Below are 27,404 nucleotides of genomic sequence, written 5' to 3' on the forward strand. Positions count from 1 at the left end.
TCCTGGGGATTCCCCGATGAGCTGGCACATGGTACACAGTGGGTGGGGCCTCCCATACTCTTAATATTCGGGTAATATCACACCACAACTCTTTTTCCCATACCTTGCCTCCTGCTTCCTTTGACCCCTTGGCTTCCCACACCCCCAACCATGTGGTTAATCTGCTTTATATGACCCATGAGTAGGTTGCCAAGGCAATTACATCAGGGTGCGTGGATAGGATCATCCATACATAAGTGTTTTATGGCTGATGGAGGGGTGAATAAAGTGTGAATATCCAAGTGCAAAGGTGATGCAGAAGGAAGTGGGAGAAGAAGAAATGAGGGCTTAGACAGGGAAAGCCACTTGCAATAGATTCCTTTTTAATAAGACTTTGAAAGTCAGGAGAGTGATCAGGTTTACTGTGTAGAGAGGGTTTTCCAGGCTACGGACAGTATATGGGCAAGAAGTCATTTGGACAGAAGACATCGAGGCATAGTGAGTAGGTTGGCAAAAGAGGAACAAAGTGTGCAGGCTGGGTGTTAGTAGGAGAGCAGTTGTGTGGTTCTGTCACCCTCACCAGGCTGTGAGCTACTACTACTTCAGGTCTTCTGTCACCTATAAGAGCCTGTGGGCAACCAACAGACCAGGTGTTCTGTCACAATTGCTAGGCTGTGGGCCACCACCAGTGCATGGTTTCTGTCACCTACACCAGATTGTGTGCCACTACCAGTCCAGTGGTTCTTTCATAGAAAGCAGGAGAGTTTATCGTGGCAGGGGAGTTTGTGTACGTTAATGAAGCTTAGAGCTATGCCATTGAGAGATACTCTCTTCAGGATCACCCATAATGGAGAAAGCTACCACTCCCGGTGAGGTGTAGTATAGAAAAGACACACACAACAGTTTGTTCCAAGTCAGGCAACTCTAAACCCACTCCTTCCCGGGAGAACTCATCCCACGACCACCAGTCCAGACACAGGGAGAACTGAAGACTGAGCGGTCTACATATTGAGTGCAGGCTACTTATATGGGCAGGATTTTTAAAAATCTCGTTTACATAAGCCCACTCCAGTTTACATAGGCAGCGCCCCTTGGCCCTTCCGACGATGCTCCCACAGGAACGAACCCTCATTGGTCTTGGTTCCGTCCATAAGGTTCCGGGGCTTCCAGAAGCAGCGTGGCTCAATGGAAAGAGCCCGGGTTTGGAGTCAGAGGTCATGGGTTCGAATCCCGGCTCCACCAATTGTCAGCTTTGTGACTTTGGGCAAGTCACTTAACTTCTCTGTGCCTTAGTTCCCTCATCTGTAAAATGGAGATAAAGATTGTGAGCCCCCTGTGAGACAGGCTGATCGCCTTGTAACCTCCCCAGCGCTTAGAAAAGCCCTTTGCACATAGTAAGCACTTAATAAATGTCATTATTATAAGAGAAGCAGCATGGCTCAGTGAAAAGAGCACGGGCTTTGGAGTCAGAGGTAAGGGGTTCAAATCCCAGTTCTGCCAACTGTCAGATGTGTGACTTTGGGCAAGTCACTTAACTTCTCTGAGCTTCAGTTCCCTCATCTGTAAAATGGGGATTAAGATTGTGAGCCCCACGTGGGACAACCGCATCACCTTGCATCCCCCAAACGCTTAGAACAGTGCTTTGCACATAGTAAGCAAGAAGGAGCCCTTCCCAGACTGAGCCCCTTCCTTCCTCTCCCCCTCGTCCCCCTCTCCATCCCCACCTTCTTACCTCCTTCCCTTCCCCACAGCACCTGTATATATGTATATATGTTTGTACATATTTATTACTCTATTTATTTATTTATTTATTTTACTTGTACATATCTATTCTATTCATTTTATTTTGTTAGTATGTTTGGTTTTGTTCTCTGTCTTCCCCTTTTAGACTGTGAGCCCACTGTTGGGTAGGGACTGTCTCTATATGTTGCCAATTTGTACTTCCCAAGCGCTTAGTACAGTGCTCTGCACATAGTAAGCGCTCAATAAATACGATTGATGATGATGATGATGATGATGATGAGTAAGCACTTAAAAATATCGTTATTATTATTATTATTATTGGCGGTTGTGCATGAAGTTGGCATTCCTAGTTCTCCAGTGGTCTCTTTCATTGCTCTTAGTCCCGCCTCCAGTGTTCTGCTCATCTCCGCCTCATGGCCCGATCTGCCATCTTAGAGCCATGTAGCCTGGGGTGGGGGGCCACCCCCAAAACATCAAGGCATTGGGTGATCCCTCCCTGCACGGCGGGGCCACCTTGGACCACAGGGTCAACAAGGCAGCTTGAATCTCCCTCCCCACACTGATTCGAAGCTCACCCTAGACTGCAGTTTGGAGCCAGGGAGGGGATGAAACACTGAGGGAAAACTGCCTTTGGGTGGGCCCTGTATTAGAAGTAACCTGGGGATGCCTCGAGGCAGCAAAGGCTCTATACATGGGGCTCTGGGTTAGAGACCAGGCGGGGCTCACCTCTCTGCCACAGACCATAAGCCTGAGGAGGGGAAGGGTAAGAGAAAGGTCTAAGCTGAAGAATCAGACAAAGTTGATTCACCTGTGCTGGGCAGAAGAGGTACAGGAAAGAGTCAAAGGTGGATGAGCAAGTGATCAAAGTGTTGATCAAAGACAACGGCAGAGACTTAAGTTTTACTGTGAAGAAGAAGGCAATGGTACAACACGTAGTTTTTTACGATGAAAATTCTATGGAAAAAGATCCATAGAGTCTTAATGAATCAGAAACAATTGAACGACTCTAAGAAGGAGGGCCACCACCAGTGCAGGGATTCTTCCACCTTTACCAGGTTATGGACCAGCACCAGGCCAGAGGATTTGTCAAGGTCATCAGGCTATGGGCCACCACCTGTCCAGGTGTTCTATTACTTTCACCAGGATGTGGGCCACCACCAGTCCAGTGGCTCTTTTGCCTTAAGCAGGCTGTGGGTCACCACCAGTCCAAGGATTATTTCACCCATACCAAGCAATGGTTAAGTACCAGTCCTTGGGTTCTGTCACCCTCATCAGGCTGTGAGCCACTACCTGATGAGAGGCTCCGTAATCCTCACCAGGCTATGAGCCACTACCAGTACAGGTGTTCAGTCATCCTCTCCAGTTTGTGGGCCACCAGTAGCTTTTGGGTTCTGTCACTCTCACCACTGGGGATCACCACCAGTCCAGGGATTCTGTCACATTCACCGGTCTGTGGTCCACCACCAATCCAGGTGTTCTCTCACCTTCACCAGACCGTGGACCACCAGTAGTCCAGGAGTTCAGTCATCCTCAAAGCGCTGTGGGCCACCACCAGTCCAAGGGTACTGTCCTCCTTACCAGCCAGTCGGACCCCAATAGTGGAGGGATGCTTTCACATTCACCGGACTATGGGCTACCACCAGTCGAGGAGTACTGTCACCTTCACAAGGCTGTGGGTCACCACAAATCCAGTGGTTCCTTCAGCTTAAGCAGGATGTGGGTCATAATCAGTCCAGATGTTCTGCCTTCCCTGTCAGGCTGCAGGTCACCACCAGTCCAGAGGTTCTATCGTCTGCTCCGGACATATATGTATGTATGTTTGTACGTATTTATTACTCTATTTTACTTGTACATACTTATTCTATTTGTTTTATTTTGTTAATATGTTTTGTTTTGTTCTCTGTCTCCCCCTTCTAGACTGTGAGCCCACTGTTGGGTAGGGACCGTCTCTATATGTTGCCAACATGTACTTCCCAAGCGCTTAGTACAGTGCTCTGCACACAGTAAGCGCTCAAAAAATACGATTGATTGATTGACTGTGGACCAGCACCAAACCACGGATTCTGTCACCTTCACCAGGCTGTAGACAACCACCAGTACAAGGGTTCTGTCACTCTCACTAGGCTGTGGGCTAACAAGAGTTGTTGGGTTCTTTTACCGTCATAGGGCTGTGGGCTACCATCATGCAAGGGGTACTGTCACCTCAACTGAATGTGCACTACCACCAGTCCAGGGTTTCTGAACCCTTCACCAAACTATGGGCCACCACCATTCCAGGGGTTTTATCACCATCACCAGTCCAGGGATTCTGTCACCTTCCCCTGGTTCTTTTCCATCAACAGTCTACGGGTTTTCTAACCCTCAGCAATGCTTTAGACTATCACTAATCCTGGTGTTCTGTCACCCTGACAAGACTATGGGCCACCACCAGTGCAGGAGTTCTCTATTGCTAACCAGGCTGTGGGCCATCACAAGGTCAGTGGTACTGTAACCCTTACCTGGCTAGGGGACACCACCATTCATTGAATCAATCAAATTCCAAACAATCGTATTTGGTTAGCACTTACTATGTGCAGAATACTATACTAAGCACTTGGGAGAGTATAAAACAGAAATATAACACACATTCTCTGCCCACAACCAGCTTATATTCTAGAGGGGGAGACAGATACTCATATGAATAAATAAAAAATAGATCTATACGCAAGTGCTGGGTGGATGGTGATGAGTAAAGGGAGCAAGGCAGGGTGACACAGAAGTCTAGGGATTCCTTCACGCTCACCAGCCTGTTGCCCACCACCTGTACAGGCGTTCTTTCACCATCACCATAAATCGAATGAATGCTCACTTCCTCACTCCCTCACTCACTCACTCCCCTTCCGACCATTCCTGTGCAAAACCCTAGGCTGGGTAATGAAATACCAGCTGCCTCTACTTGATTTCCAACTACATCCTCAATCCGTCTAAAATCGAGCTCCACTCCTTTGGAGACTACAGATTTTCTCCTTCCACTTGCCACCCTCCCACTCCCCATCTTGTTTTCTCCTGCTCCCCTTCCAGTCTTCCCCTGCAACCTCTCCTGTTCTCCCACCCATAATAATGATAATGATGGTATTTAAGTGCCTACTATGTGTCAAGCACTGTTCCAAGTGCTTGGGTAGATACACGCTATGTGAACAACCTGTCCCACGTGAAACTCAGTCTTGATTGCCATTTTACAGATGACGTAACTGAGACACAGAGAAGCAAAGTGACTTGCCCAAGGTCACACAGCAGGCAAGTGGTTGGAGGTGGGATTAGAACCCAGGTCCTTCTAACTCCCAGGCCCATGTTCTATCTACTAGGCCATGTTGCTCTCTCCTCCTCCTGTTGCTTTTTCTCCTCCACCTCCTCACTAAATCTATAAGAACGCTGTTCTGTCCTGTCTTTCTCGACCTCTTAGCTGCTTCTGACACTGGGGACCTCCCAGTTCACCCATGAACACTACGTACACTTAATTTCCACTACACAGCACCCTCCTGGTCTTTCCCTTCTGGCCAGACCTCAGATACTCTCCCAGATACCCCCTACCTAGCCTCAGTCTTCTCCCCCGACATCCAAGCCTACACACTTCATCCTTGAGGTGAGCTACTCATCAGATCTCTCTCTGTCTTTCTCTTGTGTGCTCGCTCACTCTCTCTCTCTCATTCTCTCTCTCTCTAGCCTCCTGCTTATCCATTTTCTTTCAAACCTCAATTTCCTCCCCAACCTTCTTATGCTACAGACCATTACCTTCTATCTTGAAAGATCTTCTGAGATGACATATCCTTCAGTCCTGTCTTGTCTTTTTCCATCAAGTCGTTTCCTATCCATAGCGAAACCACGGACACATATCTCCCAGAAGGCCCCGCTCTCCATCTGTAATTGTTCTGGTAGCGTATCCTAGAGTTTTCTTGGTAAAAATACGGAAGTGATTTACCATTGCCTCCTTCCACGCAGTAAACCTGAGTCTCTGCCCTCGACTCTCTCCCATGCCGCTGCTGCCCAGTTTTGACTTTTAGCAGATTGTTTTCCATTTGCTAGCCATTAGCCAAGCTAGGAATGGAATGGGTATGCCTCTGTTTAACTCTCCCTTCCATAGCTGAGACTGGTAGAGTATGGAAAACTCTCCAGATGTGACCCTAAGAGGGGACATTCTCCAGTAGGTACTGCATAATGAATCTTTCACCTCATCACCCTTTACTGCCCCCCAAACCGCCACTAGAATGTTCTCATGGCTTAAAGTCTTGAACATTCACTAACCCTAACTAACTGTTATGCCACCTAGACACTTACAATTACCAGTAGGAAGATGTACTACAGTATGACAGGCACCTGTTTCCCCTGCTCGACTGTAATCTCCTGAAGAGTAAGGGCTGCGTCTCCTTACTACATTGTGCCCTCCTAAATACTTAGTAGCTGCGCCAAAAATACTGAGTCCAACATACAGGATGGACTGATAGGTCTGTAATTAATCCAAGTGCATGTTGGGGCTAGGACCCCTTCGACATGTGCAGGGGTCAGGACCAGTAGAGAAACATCAGCCGCTCCCTGAGGTGGACAGTTTCTTATCCATATCTCCAGAGGAGGCCCAGAGAGCAACGGTGAGTACTGAGGCCTATCTTGAACCAACAAGATGCTCCCCAAAGGACTTTTCTTGATTTTGCTGGCTCAGAGTTGCTAGGATCGAGTATACCTCCAGGAAGGGACAAGTGAGTTATTGGGGTCCCCAGGCTTCCTAGTGTGTCACTGGGGCCCCTAGATATACAAGTGGGTTATTTCCCCCCCCCCCCAAATCCCTGAGGGTGATGAGGGTTATTATACCACCCGGGGGGCAGAGGTTATTATTTCGACCTCTGGGGGCAAAGTGGGTTAATTGAAGAAGGGCCACTAGATAGACAAGGAGGAACAGTGTAGCGTAAACAGGCTGCAGCTCTCGGATGTCAGAGAACCCCTGGAGGAGGAATTCAGCCACCGTGGTGATGTTGGTCATTTCTGGGAGATGCTGACTCCCTGGAAATAAAGAGGGGAACTTCAGTGTAGAGACACTGACATTCCCTCCAGATTGTAAGTTTCTTTAGGGCAACTATCACTTCTACCAATTGTATCATATTGTACACTCTCGTTCACTTAGTACAGCGCTCTGCACACTGTAAGTGATCAATAAGTACGATTGATTCTCATTGAAATAAATAAAGCAATTGTATTTATTAATCACCTTTACAGTTACATAGTATTGATATATGTAGGGGCATGAACACATCAATCAATAAATCAATGGTATTTATTGAGTACTCACTGTGTGCAGAGCACTATACTAAGTGCTTGGGAGAGTTCAATCCAACATAGCTGGCATATATGTTCCTGCCCACCAGGAGTTAACTGTATAGTGGGTAATTTTATACTTTGTATAAAACGTTGTCTAGAGAAACAACAATGATAAAATAGACCACAGCACTCCCATTATTTGGAGCCCTGCTACAATCCCACTTCCTTTAACAAGCTTTCCCATCACCCTAACTCATATCATTCCTGAATGAAGTGGTGTACAGCCTCCTTAGCACTTAGGTGCAGGTGTCCACTCAGTGCTTTTTTTTTTAAAGTATTTTCATGTTTGCCTCTTTTTGGGCAGGGGATCATTCACTTATTTTTCAGAACTTCTTAAGCACCTAGTACAGTGCACTGCCTCAAGTAGGCACTCAATAAATCATCTAACCTTTACTACTACTATTTACCTCTCCCTGGGTCCAAAGACACTTCTTTCTTTGGATGTGATGGGAGAAGATTCCTTTCTCCCCTCCCCTCCAGAGTACTACCAGACTAGGTTTCTTCACCACCACCCCCGCACCACTCTGGGCACAAACACAGCTTCTTACACAAGTAAACTGATTATGGCTCTCCCTGTTTGGAGGAAAATGAATCAGGGATTGAATAATAATTATAATGCTGACATTTGTTAAGCGCTTACTATGTGCCAAGCACTGTTCTAAGCGCTGAAGTTTGGTTGTCTCCAATCAACTCCTGACTACTGGCTCCCGGGTTCTCCACTGTCTCTCTCCTCTCTGCTTCCCTCCCCTCTTCACTTAGTCTGCTGCAGCCCTTGGAAATTGACCTTCCCTCTGTCCCTCTCTCGACTCTTTGGTTTCAGATGTGTCTTTCTGCCTGGAATTCCCTCTCTTTTCATATAATAATAATGATGATGATGGCAGTTATTAAGCACTTACTATGTGCCAAGCACTGTTCTAAGCGCTGGGGAGTTACAAGGTGATCAGGTTGTCCCGAGGGGGGCTCACAGTCTTCATCCCCAATTTACAGATGAGGGAACTGAGGCACAGAGAAGTGAAGTGACTTGCCCAAAGTCACACAGCTGACAATTGGTGGAGTTAGGATTTGAACCCATGACCTCTGGATCATCAGCCCGGGCTCTTTCCAATGAGCCACTCTGCTTCTCATATCATTCAGACCACAGCTCTCACCATCTGCTGAATCCTTCTGAAATCCCACATTCTCCAGGAGAACTTCCCAGGTTAATGTTTTTTTCTCAACAGACCCTATCAGCCCAACTACCACCTCTGAACTTGTACATTCACAACCACTCAAAGCACTTCCCTACCTAGAGATTTACATTCTTATGTAAGCACTTATTAATCTGCATACCCATTTTTCCATTCTTCGTCTCCCCAACTGTAATTTGTTTTTTAATCGGTTTCACTCAAGAAATCCATGGGGTCAGGAATTATATCTCTTACCTGTATTGTACTCTCCCAACATTTGGGAAGAACTCCTGCATGGAGGACCTGATGATAGGGCTAGTCGTTGTCCAGAACCAGTCAAAACTTCTCTTCCCTGTCTGTCATTTCCCCAGCAGAAATATTTTTGATGTCCGGGACCCACTTCTGGCCAAAACAACCACAGCATAATACTGACTCTGTGCTGCAGTGTCACAGCCAGGCTGGTATTTGTCATGGTAGCGGGAATGGAGATGGGTGAGAAAGGGGAATTGTGTGATGGTCGGGCCCACTGTACTGGCAGACACTTGCCCTCCTGCCAGCCCGCCTGCCCCTCTGGGGATGCAGCCCTGCTGTGAGCTCCAACTTTGGCTCTGTGTATGAAAGTCTCCTCAAAATCCACCATCTCTCGAATCCCCATTCTAGTCCTTTCCTGCCGCTCTACCTTGCTGATCCCACTAACCAGGGCAGCGTGGAACTTGGGGGCAATGACCTCTGCTGGGATGATCCCCTCTCCCTTCCAGTTCCTGGGTGCAACTGGCTTTGAAGGGACAATGTGGTGCTCTCAGCCCCTCACTGCTCTCCCGTGGGTGTTGAGATGTTCTCCAGATGGTCCCCCATCCCCATAGATAAAGCAGCCTCTGCTCTATGGGGAGCCCCTGGAGGACTGGCTCGAGTGGGACCTTGTGGCCTGGGCAATGCTAGAACCCTCTGCTCATGATGTCCCCGAGGCCCCATAGAGGTGAGAGTACGATCTCTGAATCTATAGCAGTGGCGCTGAACCGCGGCGTTCCCATAGAAACAAAGGCATCTGCAACCCAATACTGCAACAGTTTCTGATGTTTACCAACCATCTATATCAACTGTGGGTGAATTCAGCTTCGTCTCATTTACAATCTCAGACTATCAGTCTGTCATTCAATCATCCAGGGGGGAAAATTCGATACTTTCTGACTGCAAATCTAGAGAGAGCGAGAGATGTCTCTGAATCCATCCTAAGGTCCTCTCCCAGGCTGAGTGGGGGTGGGGCATAGGACTGAGACTTTGAGATTGAAGCGATTGGGTTTAAGAAGGAATAGGACAGAGGCTATGCTTTGTCTCCCTTGAATTCAGTATCAAAAACGGCTCCTCCTACTGGGATGCTTTACTAACCTGGGCTGTGGAAACAATTGTGTTCCTTCCAGTGAATGACCCTGTCCCTTTTCAAAGTATCTCAATGACCCTCAAGGAAAATGAAGAAATAATCTGTCGGTCTCAGAGCCTCCTCCGATCCCTGGCTCATTCATTCATTCACTCATATTTATTGAGCACTTACTGTGTGCAGGGCACTGTACTAAGCGCTTGGGAAGTACAAGTTGGCAACATATAGAGACGGTCCCTCATGCTACTTCACCTGACTGGAACTCCTTCACCCTTCCAGTCCATCAGACCACGACTCTACCCATCTTCAAAGTCCTTCTGAAATCACCACCTCCTAGAGAATACCTTCCCCGATCAATTTTTCATCTCTTTAAGCCACTTCCTCCCAACACTAAATTGGCATTTTGGACCACTTATGGACTTAGTCACTCACTCCCACCGCTTGAAGCTCTCTTCATAGTGACTATACAAACTGTAGTCTCAAAACTCACCTGTTCTGAGCAGCAGCAGCGTGGGAGAGAGTTGAGGGTGTAGAGTTAGGTTTACTGCATGGAAGGAGGCAGTGGTAAACCACCTCCTTATTTTTACCAAGAAAACTCTATGGATATGCTACACGAGCGATTGCAGATGGAGGTGGGGCGTTCTGGAAGAGATATGTCCATGGCAGCGCTATAGGTCAGAGACAACTAAACAGCATAAGACGTCTTGATGCAAACATCTATCTCCTTTTCTATTTTTCCCTCCATTCCTTCCTATTCTAGGCAATTTATTCTGTATCTATCTCCCTCATTATATTGTAGTCTCCTAGATAGCAGGGACAATGCATTTTTTTTTACTCTCCTTTACAGTGCTTTGCACCCAGAATGTGATCGGCAATTATAATTGATTGATTGATTGATGGCAGGATGGATGGAGGGATGAGGATGAATTGATGACAGATGGAGCTGTAACCATACTGTCTCCATTCTCCCGTATTGTCCCCCATTTTCCAACTTTCATACCCACTCCGAGTAATCTTAACGTGCATATTAGCACAATAATTACTAATAACGTTTTTATTAAGAGCTTAGGTGCCAAAAAACTGTTCCAAGTGCTTGAGTGAAAACAAAATAATCAAAGCAGACACATTCCCTAGCCTACGGAGCCTGTATCGAATTCCCACTTTACAGAGAATTCTAGAGATGCTAATTCCCTGATTCAAGGTCACACAGCTGTTCAGCGTCAGAGTCGGGATTGGTACTTTCGTCTCATCACTCCCAGTCACACGTTCTTTCCATTAGTACATGATGCCTCCCAAAGAATGAATTGATTGTCAGTCACACACTAGATTCATCAACCACCCTCCGAGACTTGGACAAATCCTCACTCTCAGGACTATCTCTTTGGACTTGTAGGACACCTTTGTATGTGGATAAGTCCTTGAGCGGGTATCGTGTTGAGGGATGGGATCATCAGCACAAGGAAAGACACAGCTTATCCCACAGGAGCCACCGGGAATTTCCCCCTTTTAGGGTCCTCCCCAGGGCGGCCTTCATGTCCCTGTTTCTTAGGCTGTAGATAAGAGGGTTCAGGGTAGGAGGCACCATGGCATAGAACACAGATACTAGCAGGTCAAGGGCCGAGGAAGAGTCTGAGGGAGGCTTGATATAGGCAAATACCCCTGTGAAGAGGAAAACTGTGACAACGGTGAGGTGGGGCAGACAGGTGGAAAAAGCCTTGTTCCGTCCCTCAGAGGATGGAGTCCTCAGCGTGGCTGAGAAGATGCGGACATAGGAAATGATGATGGAAGTGAAACCGACGACAACTAAGACTACTGCAACAGCCACGATCACATCAATAGCAACGTGGTCCTCGGAGCAGGAGATCTTCAGCAGTGAGGGGACATCACAGAAGAACTGCTGGACAGTGTTGGACCCACAGAAGGGCAAGGAGAACGTTGAAACTGAAAACAAGACTCCAAACAGACTTCCGCTGAGCCAAGAGGCAGCCACCATCTGCACACAGGCCCATCTATCCATGACGAGCTCATAGCGCAGGGGGAGGCAGATTGCAGCATAGCAGTCGTACAACATCGCTGTAAGAACAAAAAGCTCTGAACCAGCAAACCAGGTGACCAGTAAGACTTGAGAAGCACAGCCCAGGAAAGAAATGGAACTGTTATTAGGGAGACGGCGGTGGATTTGGGGATGGTGATGGAGATAAGACACAAGTCATTGAAAGACAAGTTCTTAAGGAAGAAGTACATGGGCGTGTGAAGGTGGTGGTCCAGGGTTGTGATAGTGATAATGAGGAGATTCCCCAACAAGGCAGCCACATAGACAAGGAGGAACAGCACGGCGTGGACCAGCTGCAGCTCTCGGGCATCGGAGAACCCCAGGAGGAGGAATTTGGTCACCGTGGAGATGTTGGCCATTTCTGGGATATGAGGTTGTCTCCTTGCACAGGACAAGAGAAATCTTAAATTTAGAGACACCGATAGCATGGATGAAGGAATCGGCATTCATTTCAATAGGAGTAAATTAATCAGTTGTATATAAGAACTTCAGGAGTTCAGTAATATTAGTACATATGAGCCCTGCTTTCAGTGAGTTTCTATTTTATTGGAATCTAAGTTTCCAGTCCCGTAGAAACAATATGGCCTAGTGGAAAGAGCACAGCCTTGGGACTCAAAGTATCTGGCTTCTAACCTCGGCTCTAGAATATGCCTGCTCTGTGACCTTCAGAAATTCACTTTACTTTTCTATGCCTCAGTTTTCTTATTTATAATTTGAGGGTTCAATACCTGTTCTCCCTTTGACAGAGACTCTGTTCTCTCCAGATTCCATGTTGTACTCCAGCATTTAGTTCAGTGCTTGACACATAACAAGATCTTAGAAAATGCCACAATATTATTATTAGTGGAGGAGAACAAAACTAAAATAGATTACAGCTAGGAGAAGGTTAGAGAGTGTAAAGAGATGCATATAACACCTATGAAATGTCAATGATTTAATTTTGTCTTGTCTTATGCCGTCGAGTCATCTCTGACCCATAGCGACGTCTTGGACACTTCTCTCCCAGAAGGCCCCACCTCCATTTGCAGTCGTTTTGGTAGTGGATCCAGAAAATTTTCTTGGTAAAAATACAAAAGTGGTTTCCCACTGTCTCCTTCCGCGCGGCGAACTTGAGTCTCTGCCCTCGATTCTCTCCCATGCTGCTGCTTCCCAGCACAGTTGAATTTGGTCTCGTAGCAGATTGCCTTCCATTCGCTAGCCACTGCCCAAGCTAGGAATGGAATGGATATGCCTCTGCTTGATTCTCATTCATTCAACCACATTTATTGAGCGCTTACTGTGTGCAGAGCACTGTACTAAGCGCTTGGGAAGTACAATTCAGCAATTCTCCCGTAGTCGAGATTGGTAGGGTACTTGATTTAATATTTAACTTGATTTAATATTCAGACAAAAATGTCCTTATATATAAGCATACTCATTCTTACAGTGACCCATACGTTGTTAGCACACACACACACACACGTACACGCACACATGCTTCCAACTGACTTGTTGCTTACACATACACACACATACAGAAAATCGTAAAAACATACACACACACACACACATATATATATATGTATATATATACAGAGAGAGAGAGAGAGAGAGAGAGTGTAACTTATTTAACTATTTCCTAAAGCATCTCTCAGACTACATCTCTCCTCTCCTCAAAACCCTCCACTGACTATACGTGTCTTTTCAGATGAAACAAAAACTCCCCACAATTGGCTTCAAGGCTCTCTACCGCCTAGCCTCACCCCACTTTTCCGGAGCTTAGTACGGTGCCCGGCACATAGTAAGTGCTTAATAAATACCACAGTCATCATCATCATCATCATCCTCTATTCAATCCATCTTCAGCTCTCCCAAGCCATCCTTCTAGTTGTAACTCACTCTTGACTTTCCTGTTTCCACGCTTTGCTCGGGCACCTCCCTTCCCAATCAGATAAACCACAGCTCTCCACACATTCAGAGCCCTGCTGAAATTCCTATGAGCTTCTCTAGATTAATTTCCCAGCACTCGAAACCATACAATCACTTCAGATAATTCTGGCATGAATGAGCTTATTAAAACCTCCGTAGCACCCATATAACACATATGTACTTATTTAGATAGTTATGTAACTACTTAAATGCTTAAATACGTGTGGGCAGAGAATATGTCAATTTGGAATTTGGTTGGTTAATCTCCTTATGGGCAGGGAACATGTCAACAAACTCTGTTGTATCTTGTTCCTTGTTCAGTGCTTGGCACACAGTAAACACTCAATAAATACTGTTGATTGACTGATAGAGTGCACTGTTCTACGTGGGCATGCAGTAAATGTTATTACTCCTACCACAACTATTTATCTCTCCTTATGCTGAGATGCACTTCTTCCCTTGGAGTTGATGGGAGAAGATTCTCATCTATCCTCCCCTCCAGACTACCTCCCAAGATACAAGAAGGAGAAATTCAGTTAGCCAAGTTCTGCAGAATTCTTTGCCTGTTAAGACAAAGAGAAAGGCAAAATTAGGAAGAGTTGATCAGAACACTCCCTTGAAAGGCAGGTTCCCCACCATTTAGCGCAGTGCTTGGCATGTAGGAAGTACTTAAAAATACCATAACTAGATAGCCATGTCTTTCCCTGACACCAACTCTTCTTTCTGCATTTTGAAAATCCCAACAAGTAAATAATAAATAAAGCAGATGTGAGTGTGTCCCAACAATCACTTATAGACTGGTTGAGGATATGACAGGGCCTGTTATTGAGAGGATGATCCTGCTTTTCTGTGCCACCCCACTCTGCTGCCATCTTTATCAACTGTCTTGCAAGGTGTGCTGTTGGCTACAGCAGGGCTAGACTGGAGAGTGAGAATAGTTCACTGCAAACCATCACTGCTACTTCATAAACAATTCAAGAGCAAGTCTTACTGATTGAGGGATACATCATTCTTGCACCCACTGGGGAATTTAAATGTCAGTGGATCCTCCTCCAACTTAAAGAAGCCTCCTCTCTTAGATTCACCCCAAAGCCCTCCATACAACTCGGTTTTGGACTGAATAAAAAAATAAAATAAATAATGGTACTTGTTAAGCATCATCATCATCATCATCATCAATCGTATTTATTGAGCGCTTACTATGTGCAGAGCACTGTACTAAGCGCTTGGGAAGTACAAATTGGCAACATATAGAGACCGTCCCTACCCAACAGTGGGCTCTCAGTCTAAAAGGGGGAGACAGAGAACAAAACCAAACATACTAACAAAATAAAATAAATAGAATAGATATGTAGCACTTACTATGTGCCAAACAATGCTCTAAGCACTGGGGTATATATAAATTAATCAGTTTGGACACAGTCCCCATCCCACACGGGGCTCAGAGTTTAAGTAGGAGGGAGTAAGACAATCCCCATTTTACAGATTAGGTAACTGAGGCAGAGAGAAGTTAAGTGACTTGTCCAAGGTCGTACAGAAGACATGTGACAGAGCCAGGATTAGAATCCAGGTCCAGCCGTTATAAATGGAGCAAGACCTAGGGGCACCATGGTGCCCTAAGGGGGGCGGGGGTGGGGAGGGCTCCTTTTCAATTTGCTCCATGGTGACATAGGACACAAAGTCTGTGATAGAATGGGATGACTTGCAATGCTGACTGGGATATTTTGACAAGAGTGAGTGGTGGAAGGCCCAGTGGGAATCATAACTACTCAAGTTGTGAGTAGTTCTGGACTGTGAGCCCGTTGTTGGGTAGGGACCGTCTCTATATGTTGCCAACTTGTACTTCTCAAGAGCTTAGTACAGTGTGATGCACACAGTAAGCGCTCAATAAATACGACTGAATGAAAAGTAAACTCATGCAATGGGAACTCCATGAGCACACATTCACCCAAACATACAGAACTAGGACCCCAACCCCACAAAAATACACCTATAACACACCCACATAAACCGTTAGCTCCAACAGAGGCTTCCCCTCTAGTCCATAGGCTCTTTATGGACAGGTATCATATCAATCTACACTACTGTACTGTATTCTCCCAAGAACTTAGTGTGGGGCTATGCCTGCACTAAGCACACAGTAAATACCAGTGATTGATTTTTTTCACACCTACACAAACAATCTGATTGAGAATCCACGCACTCCCTTACCCCAAAAAGGACAATATTTGCTGCTGCTGCTGCTGATGATGATGATGATAATGATGACGGTGATGGAGAAGTGTTCCATGGGAATGTCAAGCAGATCTCACTCTGTAGACTTCGAGCCTGAGATTTTGTATGTGGGAATCCGTTATAGTGTGAGTGGCATCTGTAATGTGACTCACACACCCTCATCCTTAGCCACCTTGTGCCCCCTGGGTAAGGAGTGCAATGAGCAAAATGTTGGCCAGGAGTGCAGCACAATACCAAGGGAGACAGTGCCCCAGCCCAAACTAAAACCTCGTGTGCTTCTGTCTCCCCGTAGTGGCCCTTCTCTCACATTGAACTCCTGGTCCCTTCCTACCCTGGTTACAGTCACCTGGGCAGTGTGGGGTTGTCAGTACAGGATGGTCCCTGTAGCCCTCGGGCTCCTTGGTGGTACTGACCATGAAGGGAAAGTGTGGCTCTCAGCCCTTCTCTGCTCTCCTGCTGATACCGAGATGCTCTTTAGATGGTTCCCCATCCCTGTAGATAAAGCAACTGCTGCTCTGAGGGGAATCCCTAGAGGACAAGCTCAGAGCTCCACAGAGGGACCTCATGGACCTGGATGATGTGAGAACTCTCCCTTCACAGGGTTCCTGAGTCCCCGTGGACATGAGTTCCGTGTAGCTGTTGGGCTGCTAACCTGCAAGTTTCCCATGGAAACAATAGCATCTATGTTCCAACATCCCAGAGGCCCTCTATGTTAATAATATTCTGGTCAACTGTGGTTTTAGCTTCATCTCATTCACAACCTCAGACAATCAATCTGTTGATAAAATAATAGCAATAATAACAATAATAATAATGGTATTTGTTAGTCACTTACTATGTACCAAGCACTGGGGTAGATACAACGTGAGTAGATTGTCCCACGTGAGGATTCCAGTCTCAATCCACATTTTATAGAAGAGGTAACTGAGGCACAGAGAGGCTAAGTGGCTTGCCCAAGGTCACACAGCAGATAAGTGGCAGAGCCGGGATTAGAACCCATGTCCTCTGACTCCCAAGCCCATGCTCTTTCCACTCATCCAAGAATCAATCAATTGTATTTTCTGATGCCTATGCAGTGCAAATCTAATGAGAGTTAGGAATGTCTGGGTATTCCCCCTAAGAACCCTCCTCCCCAAGCAGTGTGGGTGGATACATATGGGCAGGGCAGGAGGTTGAGGGGTTCTGAGATAGGGGTGATGGAAAGGAACTACAGGGACCAGAAATCCCTGGCTTGAGGGGGAGTAGGGTGCAGCCTTTGCTTTGTCATCTTGTAACTCGGTTTTGTAACCAGGTCCTCCTGACGGGACACTTTATCAAACTGGGGTGCGGAAACAACTGGCTTCCTTCCAATCAATGACCCTGTCCCCTTTCAAAGTATATGACTCTTCCTCCTGAGGAAGGAGAAATAATTTGTGGGGCTGGGCCATTGGACTCCAACTCACGCTTGCTAAAATCGTGCTCTCCTTACAGGCTCACCACAGACCTTCACACTCAGTCGAAGTGCAACCAATGCAAGTTATTAATCTGCTGTTGGGTTGCCCAGATCTTCACTGGTTTGAAAGCTCCTTGAAGGCAGTGACCACTTGTCTTGTTCTGTTACACTATTCCCATTTCTTCAATTAGTTTCCCACTCTCAGCAGGGACTCGATACACATCACCATTTAATTAATTGATACCAAATAAACACCAATGTTGACCGACAGCTATAAGACATGTTGACCCCCAGAAATGCCCTGCAGAATCTGGAGTTGGCAAACCCCACCTGAAGCGCTGAATTGTGGAGAGCTGTTCTCTGCCACAGAAGCAGTGTTCCATAAGGGTGAACAGCCAGGGAAGACCATTGTGGGGTGCAACCACGCAGGGGATTCTAAGGGAAATATAATGGGTTAGGGCTAAGGTTAGGGTTAGGGTTCAGGTTTGGGTTAAGTTTTTAGTTAGGATTAGGGTAAGGGGTAATATAAGGATGTGGGTTCTGCTTAAAGTTAAGTTTAGGATTAATATCTTAATTCAAAGAGTTAATTAAGGATTATGCAGAAACAAAACCCTGCACTAGCCCAGATAACATCTATGTTGAACCTAAATTCTGCCAAGGTCATATGGCAATACACAGCACTTCCTATATCTGCACAAATTGTCAGAAGTGGACCAAGAGCTGTGCCTTCCGCTGGCAAGATATGCAGTTCCGGGAATGACTCTCAGCCCTTGACTGAGCTTGGAAATTTGTGTCTGCCCTTTAAGGGACTGGTCACTTAGCAGGTGAAAGAGGCACCAGAATGAACCCAGGGGTAGGGGAAGATCTGGAAAGTCACGGTCAGTGAGTTGGGGTAAGTGAAGTCTGGATTTCTCTGAGGTACACACTCTCCCAAGTTATTTTTACAGAGTAGGTAGTAAATCAATACTATTGATTGATTGAATATCTGTCCCGGTGAAAGTTATGCTTGCCTGAGCCATAACTCTTAATCAATTAGTGATATTCATCGTGCACTTACTGTGTGCAGAGCACTGTCCAGAGTGCTTGGGAGAGTACAACAGAGTTTGTAGACATGTTGCCTGCCCACAATTGGGCCACAGTCTAAGGTCGGGGGATTGGTCAGACATTGATATAAATATAAATAAAGTATGGGTATGCAAATAAGTTCTGTAAGGCTGGGTACCCACCCCTCCTTAAGAGTGTTTGTTCGTTACTCTTGCACACATTGAAATCCCTCACTGTCGAGACTTCAGACAAGAAGGACAGCTCTATAGATGCATATGCCACTGGATATTCCCTCTGATTAAGGAGGGGAATACGAGAGAAAGGAAGCAGACATTTTAACCCAGAAGGGAGAGCAAAGGAGTCTTCCCTTTAGGGTCCTTCTCAGGGCAGCCTTCATGTCCCTGTTCCTCAGGCTGTAGATGAGAGGGTTCAGGGCTGGGGGCACCATGGTGTACAACATGGACAAGAGCAGGTCCAGCACTGAGGGGGAGTCTGAGGGTGGTTTGAGATAGGCAAAGGCACCATTCCCTATGAACAAGGTCACCACCATGAGGTGCGGCAGACAGGTGGAGAAGGCTTTGGCCCGGCCCTCCGTGGACGGCATCCTCAGCACGGCGGAGAAGATGCGCACATAGGAGAGGGTAATATAAATGAAGCAGATGACAGCTAACGCTACCCCGGCAGTCACACTCACATCGATGGCACTGTGGTCCTCAGAGCAGGAAATCTGCAGCAGGGAGGGGACGTCGCAGAAGAACTGTGGGACAGCATTGGACCCATAGAAAGGCAGGGAGAACGTGGAAGCCGAAAGCATGAAGCCAAACACGCTCCCTATGAGCCAGGAAGCTGCCACCATTTTCACACAGACCCCTCTGCTCATCATGACCTCATAGCGCAGGGGATAGCAGATAGCAGCATAGCGGTCATAGGACATCGCCGTGAGGACAAAAATCTCTGAACTGGCAAAAAGGACCCACAGCAAGAGCTGTGCGGCACAGCCAAGGAAGGAGATGGAGATGTTGTCGGTCAGGGAGCTGTGGACGGACTTGGGGACGGTGGTGGAGATGAGGCAGAGGTCGAGGATGGACAGGTTCTTAAGAAAGAAGTACATGGGGGTGTGGAGGTGCCGGTCAAGGGTGGTGACGGTGATGATGAGGAGATTCCCTGTCAGGGTTACCAAGTAGACCAAGAGGAACAGCACGGCATGGACCAGCTGCAGCTCCCAGACATCGGAGAACCCCCGGAGGAGAAATTCAGTCACCATGGAGAAGTTTGTCATTGGGAAACGATGTTGAATCTCTGCATGGGACAAAGGAAGGATCAAATTTAAAGATACTGATGGGGTGAAGAAATCAATAGGAAATTTGCCAGTAATTCTATGAGAGGGGCAGCTGATGGCACATTGACAGTTGTTGATTACAAAATGACCTAGAAAATTGGGAAAATTGCTTCCACATAATTACAGGGGACTCCCTAAGAAGTGTTAGCAAAATAATGCTGCAAGTGGGGACAAAATGATAAGGATGTAAGACAGAAAAGTAGTTGTAGAAATAATAGCAGTAATAGCAGCAAAAGCAGTAGTTCAAGCAAGTAGTAGTAATAGTAGTTGTGAAAATAGTAGTAGCGGTAGTAATAATGGTATTTATTGAGCACCCAATGGTCAGAGTCCCCTTCTCTGCAACACTAATTGTGAGTGATGGAGAATGGTGTGTTGTCCAGGAGAATAATGAGAAGTGGAGGAGGTTTTTATTCACAATTAACCCTACCCCTGATTTTAGGAGTGGACAAAAAGGAGTCTCTTCAAGATTTCCAATGGCTAAACAGGAAATAGTCTGGCTTGGGAAGTCCAGCAGTATGAGGCCTCTGGCCTGACAGAGGGATAGGGGAGATCAGACGATGAATCAGTCTTGTTTATAGAGCACTTACTGTGTGCAGAGCACTGTATTCAGTGCTTGGAAGAATATAATACAACAGAGTTGGTATTTTAAGCCCATAATGAGCTTACAGTCTAGAGGAGGAGACAGACATTAAGATAAATGCATAGTTTATGGGTATAATTTATGGACATAATCCCAAGATGGGGAAGACAGTGTTCTAGCATGAACAGTGGATGAACAAAGACCCTCTGACTGAGAAGCTGAGCAGAGGAATTGATTCCAGTAGTAGTGGCTTGTGCTGCAGCATTTCACACCCTCTTGTAACTTCCAGTCCTGCTGAGGCCTGGTTTCTGCTCCTACAAATCCGCCTGCCCCACGGCCCTGCCCTGAACCCCAAGCAGAGGCTGAAGTGAGCATCTCCCCAGAATGGCTCCATCTCTCACATCGACCTGCTGGCCCCTCTATGCCCTTCCCAGCCCCAGTCACACTCACCAGGGCAGCGTGGGGCGGGGGGACTGACCTCTGCTGGGTTGGGATGGTCCCCCCTTCCCTCAGACTCCTGGGTGCGGCCGGCCGTGAAGGGACAGTGCGGCACCTTCAGCCTCTCTCTGCTCTTCCCTGGAAGCTGAGATGCTCTCAAGAGCCTCTCCCTGTAGATAAAGCAGCTGCTGCTCTGTGGGATATCCCTGGAGGACTGGCTCGGGTGCTGCCGAGGGATCCCGTGGCCTGGGTGACATGAGAACCTGCTGGCCGTGTCGTCCCTGAGGCCCTTCAAGACAAGGGTCTGGTCCCTGAAACTGCAGCAATGGCTCTGGCTCGTGGGATTTCCATGACAAGAGCAGCATCTACTTCCCAGTGTCCTAAAGGTTCCCATCACTAGGGATGATTTGGGTTACTTGTGGACAGATTTAGCTTTGTCTCTTTCGTGACCTCGCACGGTTAAGCATACAATCAATGAACTACATTTGCTGACCTCTACAGAGTGTGACACTCTAAGCTTATTATAGGCAGAGGACATGTCCGCCGACTCTGTTATAATGTACTCTCACAAACATTTAGTATAGTGCTCTGCACACAGCATTCAATAAATACCTTTGAAATTAGAGTGAGAGATGCCTTTGAATCCATCTTAAGACCCTCTCGCAGGCTGAGAGGGGAGGGTCCAGTGTGGGTGGGACAGGGGGCTGAGAGATTCTGAGATTGGGTTCATTCATTCATTCAATCATATTTATTGAGCACTTACTGCGTGAAGAGCACTGTACTAAGTGCTTGAGAAGTACAAGTTGGGAAGGAACCACTGATAGAGACCACGTGCACATGAGGGGGAAATCCCTGGTTTGAGGAGGAATAGGACAGAGCCTCCCCTTTGTCTTCTTGTATCTTGGGATTTGAATTAGCCCTTTCTGCTGGGAAGCTGTATCATCCTGGGGAGTGGAAATCACTGAATTCAATCTAATCCTTTTCAAAGCATCTGACTGTTGCTCATGGAGAATGGAGAAATAATCCATGGGCTGGGCCTCTGGGCTTAAGGTCAAGCTTGTCAATGTTGTGCTCTCCTCCTGTGATCAAAACAGAACTCTACACTTAGTAGATGCGTAACAGTTGATCGGTCAGTCAGTCGATCGTATTTATTGAGCACTTACTGTGTACTTGGGAAAGTACAATATAACAGACACATTGCCTGCCCACAATGAGCTCACAGTCTTTGTTACTGTAGAGTTGGTGTTAGGCTTGGAGTTAGGGATGAGGTGGATGTTAGAGTTAAGGTAAGGACAAGCAGTAGGGTTATAGGGGTAGAGTCAGGGATAGTACCAGGGTTAGGGTTAGTGACAATTCAAAGGGATAAATTAAGATTCTGTTAAAACAAACAACTGTGTTTTCCTCGATATTGCTAGTGTCCTTTATAATTGAAGTAGACACAACTGACAGTGAAGTTCAAGTATGGATGTGTGAGTGAATGAAAATGCTAATATGGGATTGTTAAGTGCCAGGGCACTGTACCAAATGCTGGGGTAGATAATGATGATAATGGCATTTATTAAGCACTATGTACAAAGCACTGTTCTAAGCGCTGGGGAGGTTACAAGGTGATCAGGTTGTCCCACGGGGGACTCACAGTCTTAATCCCCATTTTACAGATGAGGTAACTGAGGCCCAGAGAAGTTGTGACTTGCCCAAAGTCACACAGCTGACAATTGGCGGAGCTGGGATTTGAACCCATGACCTCTGCCTCCAAAGCCCATGCTCTTTCCACTGAGCCACGCTGCTTAAGATTGTTCTGAAGACAAGATTGTTCTAGATACAAGATAATCAGGTTGGACATAGTCCCGGTACCACATGGGGATCACAGTTTAAGTTGGAGGGAGAGGATTTAATCTCCATTTTACAGATGAGATAATTAAGACAAAGAGACTTGGCTAAGGTCACAGAGCAGACAAGTGATAGATCTAGGGTAAGAACCCAGGTCCTCCAGATTCATTCAATCGTATTTATTGAGTGCTTACTGTGTGCAGAGCACTGTACTATGTGCTTACCGAACTCTGTCCACTAGGCCATGATGCAGCTCAGGGACTAACTCCCCACTGAGGACACTATTCTCCCGGGAAAATCAATTCCAAATGACAATGCTAGGACTTAAGTGCCATTTTCCAGGAAGGCTGGTGCTATTCATTCATTCATTCATTCAATTGTATTCATTGAGCACTTACTGTGTGCAGAGCACTGTACTAAGCGCTTGGGAAGTACAAGTCGACAACATATAGACAACAGGGAAGCAGCGTGGCTTAGTGGAAAGAGCACGGGCTTGGGAGTCAGAGGTCGTGAATTCTAATCGTGGCTCTGCCACTTGTCAGCTGTGTGACTTTGGGCAAGTCACTTCACTTTTCTGGGCCTCAGTTCCCTCATCTGTAAAATGAGAATGAAGACTGTGAGCCCCATGTGGGACAACCTGATTACCTTGTATCTACTCCAGTGCTTAGAACAGTGCTTGGCACATAGCAAGAGCTCAAGAAATACCAACATTATTATTATTATATAGACGGTCCCTACCCAACAGTCTAGCAGGTTTCAGCTCATAAGGCAGAAGATATACCTAGTCTGACCTATTCTGTCTACGGAAATGAGAAGATTGTTCTAAACAAGTGTCACCAAAGAGTGACACACGTTTAGGTGCGAAGACCTGGTCACTGACGAGTGCTGGGGTCATTCACTTGGTCCACAGTAAGTCCAGCGGGGAAGGGATGTTGACATCACATCCCCAAGATGGAAGACATTTCCCACCCAGAATCTTCCCTAGGGAGGCTTTCATGCCTCTTCCTCAAGTTGTAGATGAGGGGATTCAGGGCAGAGAAGACCACATCATAGAATACCAGCAGGTCCAGTATTGAGGGGGAATCGGAGGACAGCTACACTTAAGCACAGACAAAAATCATGACAAAGAGAGTTACCACCACGAGGCGGGGCAAGAAAGTGGAGAAAACCTGGGTCCAACCCTCTGTGAATAATAATCGTAGTAATAATAATGATATTATAATTCTCTTCTCTGCTGAACTGGTATCCGCAGCACGGCAGAGAAGATGCAGATATAGGAGGTGATGATGGAAATGGACCAGAAGACACGTAAGACTACCACAAAAATCACACCAACATCAATAGCGACATGGTCCTCAGAGCAGGGAATATTCAGGAGGGAGAGAGCACCACAGAAGTACTGCTGGACAGCGTTAGGCCCATAGAAGGATAAGGAAAATGTTGAAGCTGAAATCAAGATTACAAACAGAATCCTTCTGAACCAAGAAGCTGCCACCATCTGCACATAGGCTTTTTTGCTGTCCATGACCTCATAGCACAGGGGGCAGCAGATGGTGGCATAGGAGTTTTAGGACATCACCATGAGGACAAATTATTCTGCATCTAGGAAAAAAATCACCAGCCAGACTTGTACTGCATAGCTCAGGAAGGAGAGGGAGCTGCACTGTCAGAGATATGAGAATGGATTTAGGGATGGTGACGGAGATGTAGCAGAGAACTAGGACAGATGTATTCTTGAGGCTCTTGAGGCTCTTCCACACCTGGGGGTGTAGAAGTGCTGGTCGAGGGAGGTGATAGCAACAATGAAGAGATTCCCTCTCAGGGTCACCGAGTAGACCAGGATGAATAGTGTGGTATGGACCAGCTGCAGCTCCTGGATGTCTGAGAACTCCAAGAGGAGGAATTTGATCACCATAGTAATGCTGGCCACATCCTGCAAATTGCCTCTGGGCATCATAGGATAGGATCTGATTTCAGACAAGGATGACAACACTCCAAGAGAGTTTCATACAGCAAGGTAATCCCCTTGTCCTGGAATGAATCTCAATCAGTAGTTTTTAATTGAGTGCTTACTGTGCGCAAAGCACTGTACTAAGCACTTGGGAGAGTTCAATACAACAGAATTGGTAGAAACTCAGTAGCTCTCACCTCACCCGATATTGATCCATTGCTCACATCCTCCCTTCTGCTTGGAACTCCCTCTGTCTCCAAATCCAAAACATCACTACTCTCTCCATGTTCAAACACTTACTGAAATCATATCTCCTTCAAGAAGCCTTCCTGGACTAAGCTCTCAAAACCCCTGACACTATTTTCCCGTCCTTCTGCCTCTCCTGCACACTTATTCCCATGCACAAGGACTTAGATATTACCCCCCCACCCATCCCCTTTACTCAGTATCTATGTCCATATCCTTACACTCTGCTCCCCCTAATCTCCAGGAAGGCAGAGAGCATATCTACCAATTCTATCAATTGATGACATGTAGTGAGGGCTTACTGTTTGGAGTGATACACACAACTCGGATGTTCACACTAACCTTCTGTGTATTCCATGAGATCCAGCAGTTCTTCTGCAATGGCCCCTCCCTGCTGAACATCTCCTGTATTGAAACACATATTGTTTCTGATGCTGGCATGGCCTTTGGGATTGGATTCACTTTAACGTCTTTCCTTTCCATCATCATCTCCTATGTCCACATCTTCTCTGCTGCTCTGAAAATGCCATTCAGCGAGGGCTGGACCAAAGCCTTGTCCACCTGCCTGTCCCACCTCACTCTCATCACGGTTTTCCTCTCTACGGCCACCATTGCCATTGCTTAAGATAAGCCCCCATGAGACTCCTCCTCAATGCTGGACCATGAGGTACACTTCTACACGCTGATCCCCATCATATACAGACTGAGGAATAGGGTCATGAAGGCCACTCTGGAGAAGGTTTAGGAATGAAAGCCATTTCTCCATGATCAAAAACTGTTTTCTGCATCTGTCACTGTCCTCATTTCAGGACCAGTTTCTTGCCGGAACCGAAGTCACCACGATGCTGTGATTCTTCCACCTGTGGTGCTCCAATGTCCAAGAGCTGCAGCTCTATCTGCGGCCATGATGTGGAATCTCCTCATTTTCACTGTCACCAACCTCTACCAGAACCTCCACACCCCATGTGCTACTTCTTCAGACTCCTGTCCGTCTTTGACCTCTGCTTCATTCCTGTCACCGTCCCCAAATCCATCATCAACTGCCTCAAATATCCACCCAATATCTCTGCTAGGAGGTGCCTCTCAAGTCTTTTGGGTGATTTTGTTTTCTGCTTCAGGGATGTTCGTCCTCATGGTGACCTCTTATGACCTCTATGCCGCCAACTGCTGTCCCCTCCACTATGAGATCACAGTGAACCGAGTGGCCTGTGCACAGGTGGCAGCTTCCTCTTGGCTCATTGGAGACTTGTTTGGGGTGTTACTGACATCGGCTCCTTTCTCCCCGTCTTTCAAGAGACCCAACACGATCCAGCAGCTCTTCCGTGATGACTCCCCCTTCCTAAAGACCTCTTGCTCTGAAATCCATGTTTCTCTGAATTTGGTATTATTCTGCTGTCTCTCCTTCGCTGCCTTTTATTTCCAGATGTTCTTCCATGCCTCAGTATGCTTAATTGTCTAGAGCTGGGCCCGGGTAAAAAGCCCCCACAACCTTGGCATGTCATGAACTGGATCGAGATACTGGTCTTTTTGTCTGTGTGGAACTCAAAGGGAGGGCAGGCAGCTTCCCTAGGAATCTATGGAAAATCTTCATCGGAAGCAGGTGGTTCCTTTTTCCAGAATGCCTTTATTCTCCTAACACCGTGAATGATCAAAAACGGACAAATGACTGGAAAAGCGAATCCTATTATCATTTGGCAATTCACCAGCAGAGACAACTTTTCCTTCACGCTGAATATAACACTCAGCATGACTGACTGTTGCACATAAAAGAGGACGTAGAGTGCGACGAGGGTTATGACCCTCTTGGCCGCTCTGACCTCGGGCATCTCCCCAGGGGAGCGGCCGGGTCCGTGGAGATGCAGTACTCGTTGGTGGTGCCTGTACAGTATAAACAACACGTAGCCACTGGCCACACTCATGAGCAGTACGAAGAACAGATCCCTCAGGGAGAGCTCGACCGTGATTACCAGAGCGGATTCTGCACTGACACCTACTTTTGTGCAATATTTGAGGTCTAGCATGATTTGGACAAGGCTACTGTTCTGGGGGCCTTTCATGTGTATTAGTGTACTCAAGTCTATTAGCAGACTGAGAATCCAGGACAGGAGGCAGGAGGGGATGATGCACCTAGGTAATTTGGCTTTAATTCGTACCCAGCGGGAGGTGCCGGGGCTGATGGTGATGGCCTGGAACACGCTTAGGAGGCAGGTGGTGCAGATGGCGAAACCTAGGGTCGTTCGGTAAAGATACATAAGGATTTTACATGCAACGTCATCTAGGAACTTTCTCTGTCCCCAGGCTGACATGGTCTCTGGGATTCCAATGGAAAGGAGAATTATGGTGTTGGCCAAAGTCAGGTGACTGAAAATCAAATCCAAGGAGCGGATCATGGGGCGTTTGGACACTTTGCGGATATAAAATAGGAGGAGAATCACATTCACTAGGATCCCAATGGTGATCTGTAATAGCATCACAACCCCAAAGGAGATGGCAGTACCATCCATTCCCTTTAGTTTTTCATCAAAACCGGAGGAAGTCTCCTTCAAAGAAACCTGCGATGAAGGAGAGAGGAAGGGAAATGGAAATCTGCTCCAGTGGTTCAATCTCATTTAATCAAACAATCAATCATGTGTATTGAGTGCTTACCGTACGCAGACCACTGTACTAAGTGCTTGGGAGAGTACAGCATAACGGAGTTGGTAGTTACATTCCCTGCCCACAACAAACTTACAAGCCTCG

At 46.7% G+C, this 27,404-nt stretch overlaps 2 protein-coding genes across 2 annotated transcripts; both read right to left on the bottom strand.

Annotated features, from left to right (window-relative positions):
* Positions 1-3,052: 3,052 nt before the first annotated feature.
* On the bottom strand, positions 3,053-19,560 carry LOC119923929 (putative olfactory receptor 14L1). Its single transcript, XM_038743094.1, has 9 exons — positions 18,622-19,560; positions 15,551-15,560; positions 15,178-15,252; positions 11,575-11,682; positions 11,091-11,283; positions 10,975-11,026; positions 9,221-9,304; positions 3,301-3,392; positions 3,053-3,128 (listed from the first exon to the last, which is right to left on the bottom strand). Exons 1-9 carry the CDS (start codon positions 19,558-19,560, stop codon positions 3,053-3,055), a joined length of 1,629 nt encoding a protein of 542 aa, XP_038599022.1.
* A 6,679-nt stretch (positions 19,561-26,239) lies between these two features.
* On the bottom strand, positions 26,240-27,169 carry LOC119923933 (vomeronasal type-1 receptor 4-like). Its single transcript, XM_038743096.1, has one exon. The coding sequence runs from the start codon at positions 27,167-27,169 to the stop codon at positions 26,240-26,242; it is 930 nt and encodes a 309-aa protein (XP_038599024.1).
* Between the last annotated feature and the right edge of the window lie 235 nt (positions 27,170-27,404).

The sequence above is a fragment of the Tachyglossus aculeatus genome, unplaced genomic scaffold (assembly GCF_015852505.1).
Source record: "Tachyglossus aculeatus isolate mTacAcu1 unplaced genomic scaffold, mTacAcu1.pri scaffold_67_arrow_ctg2, whole genome shotgun sequence".
In the NCBI taxonomy this organism is placed as follows: domain Eukaryota; kingdom Metazoa; phylum Chordata; class Mammalia; order Monotremata; family Tachyglossidae; genus Tachyglossus; species Tachyglossus aculeatus.

What these genes read in the sequence shown, in the direction of transcription:
- LOC119923929 (XM_038743094.1), bottom strand. Translation starts at nt 19,560, where the DNA reads ATGACAAACTTCTCCATGGTGACTGAATTTCTCCTCCGGGGGTTCTCC. An exon ending in CCAAAGAGATAGTCCTGAGA is followed by an intron (nt 9,305 to 10,974) that starts GTGAGGATTTGT and finishes GGTAAACATCAG; the next exon opens with AAACTGTTGCAGTATTGGGT. An exon ending in CTGCTATAGATTCAGAGATC is followed by an intron (nt 3,393 to 9,220) that starts GTACTCTCACCT and finishes GGTGACCCACAG; the next exon opens with CCTTGTGAAGGTGACAGTAC.
- LOC119923933 (XM_038743096.1), bottom strand. Translation starts at nt 27,169, where the DNA reads ATGGATGGTACTGCCATCTCCTTTGGGGTTGTGATGCTATTACAGATC.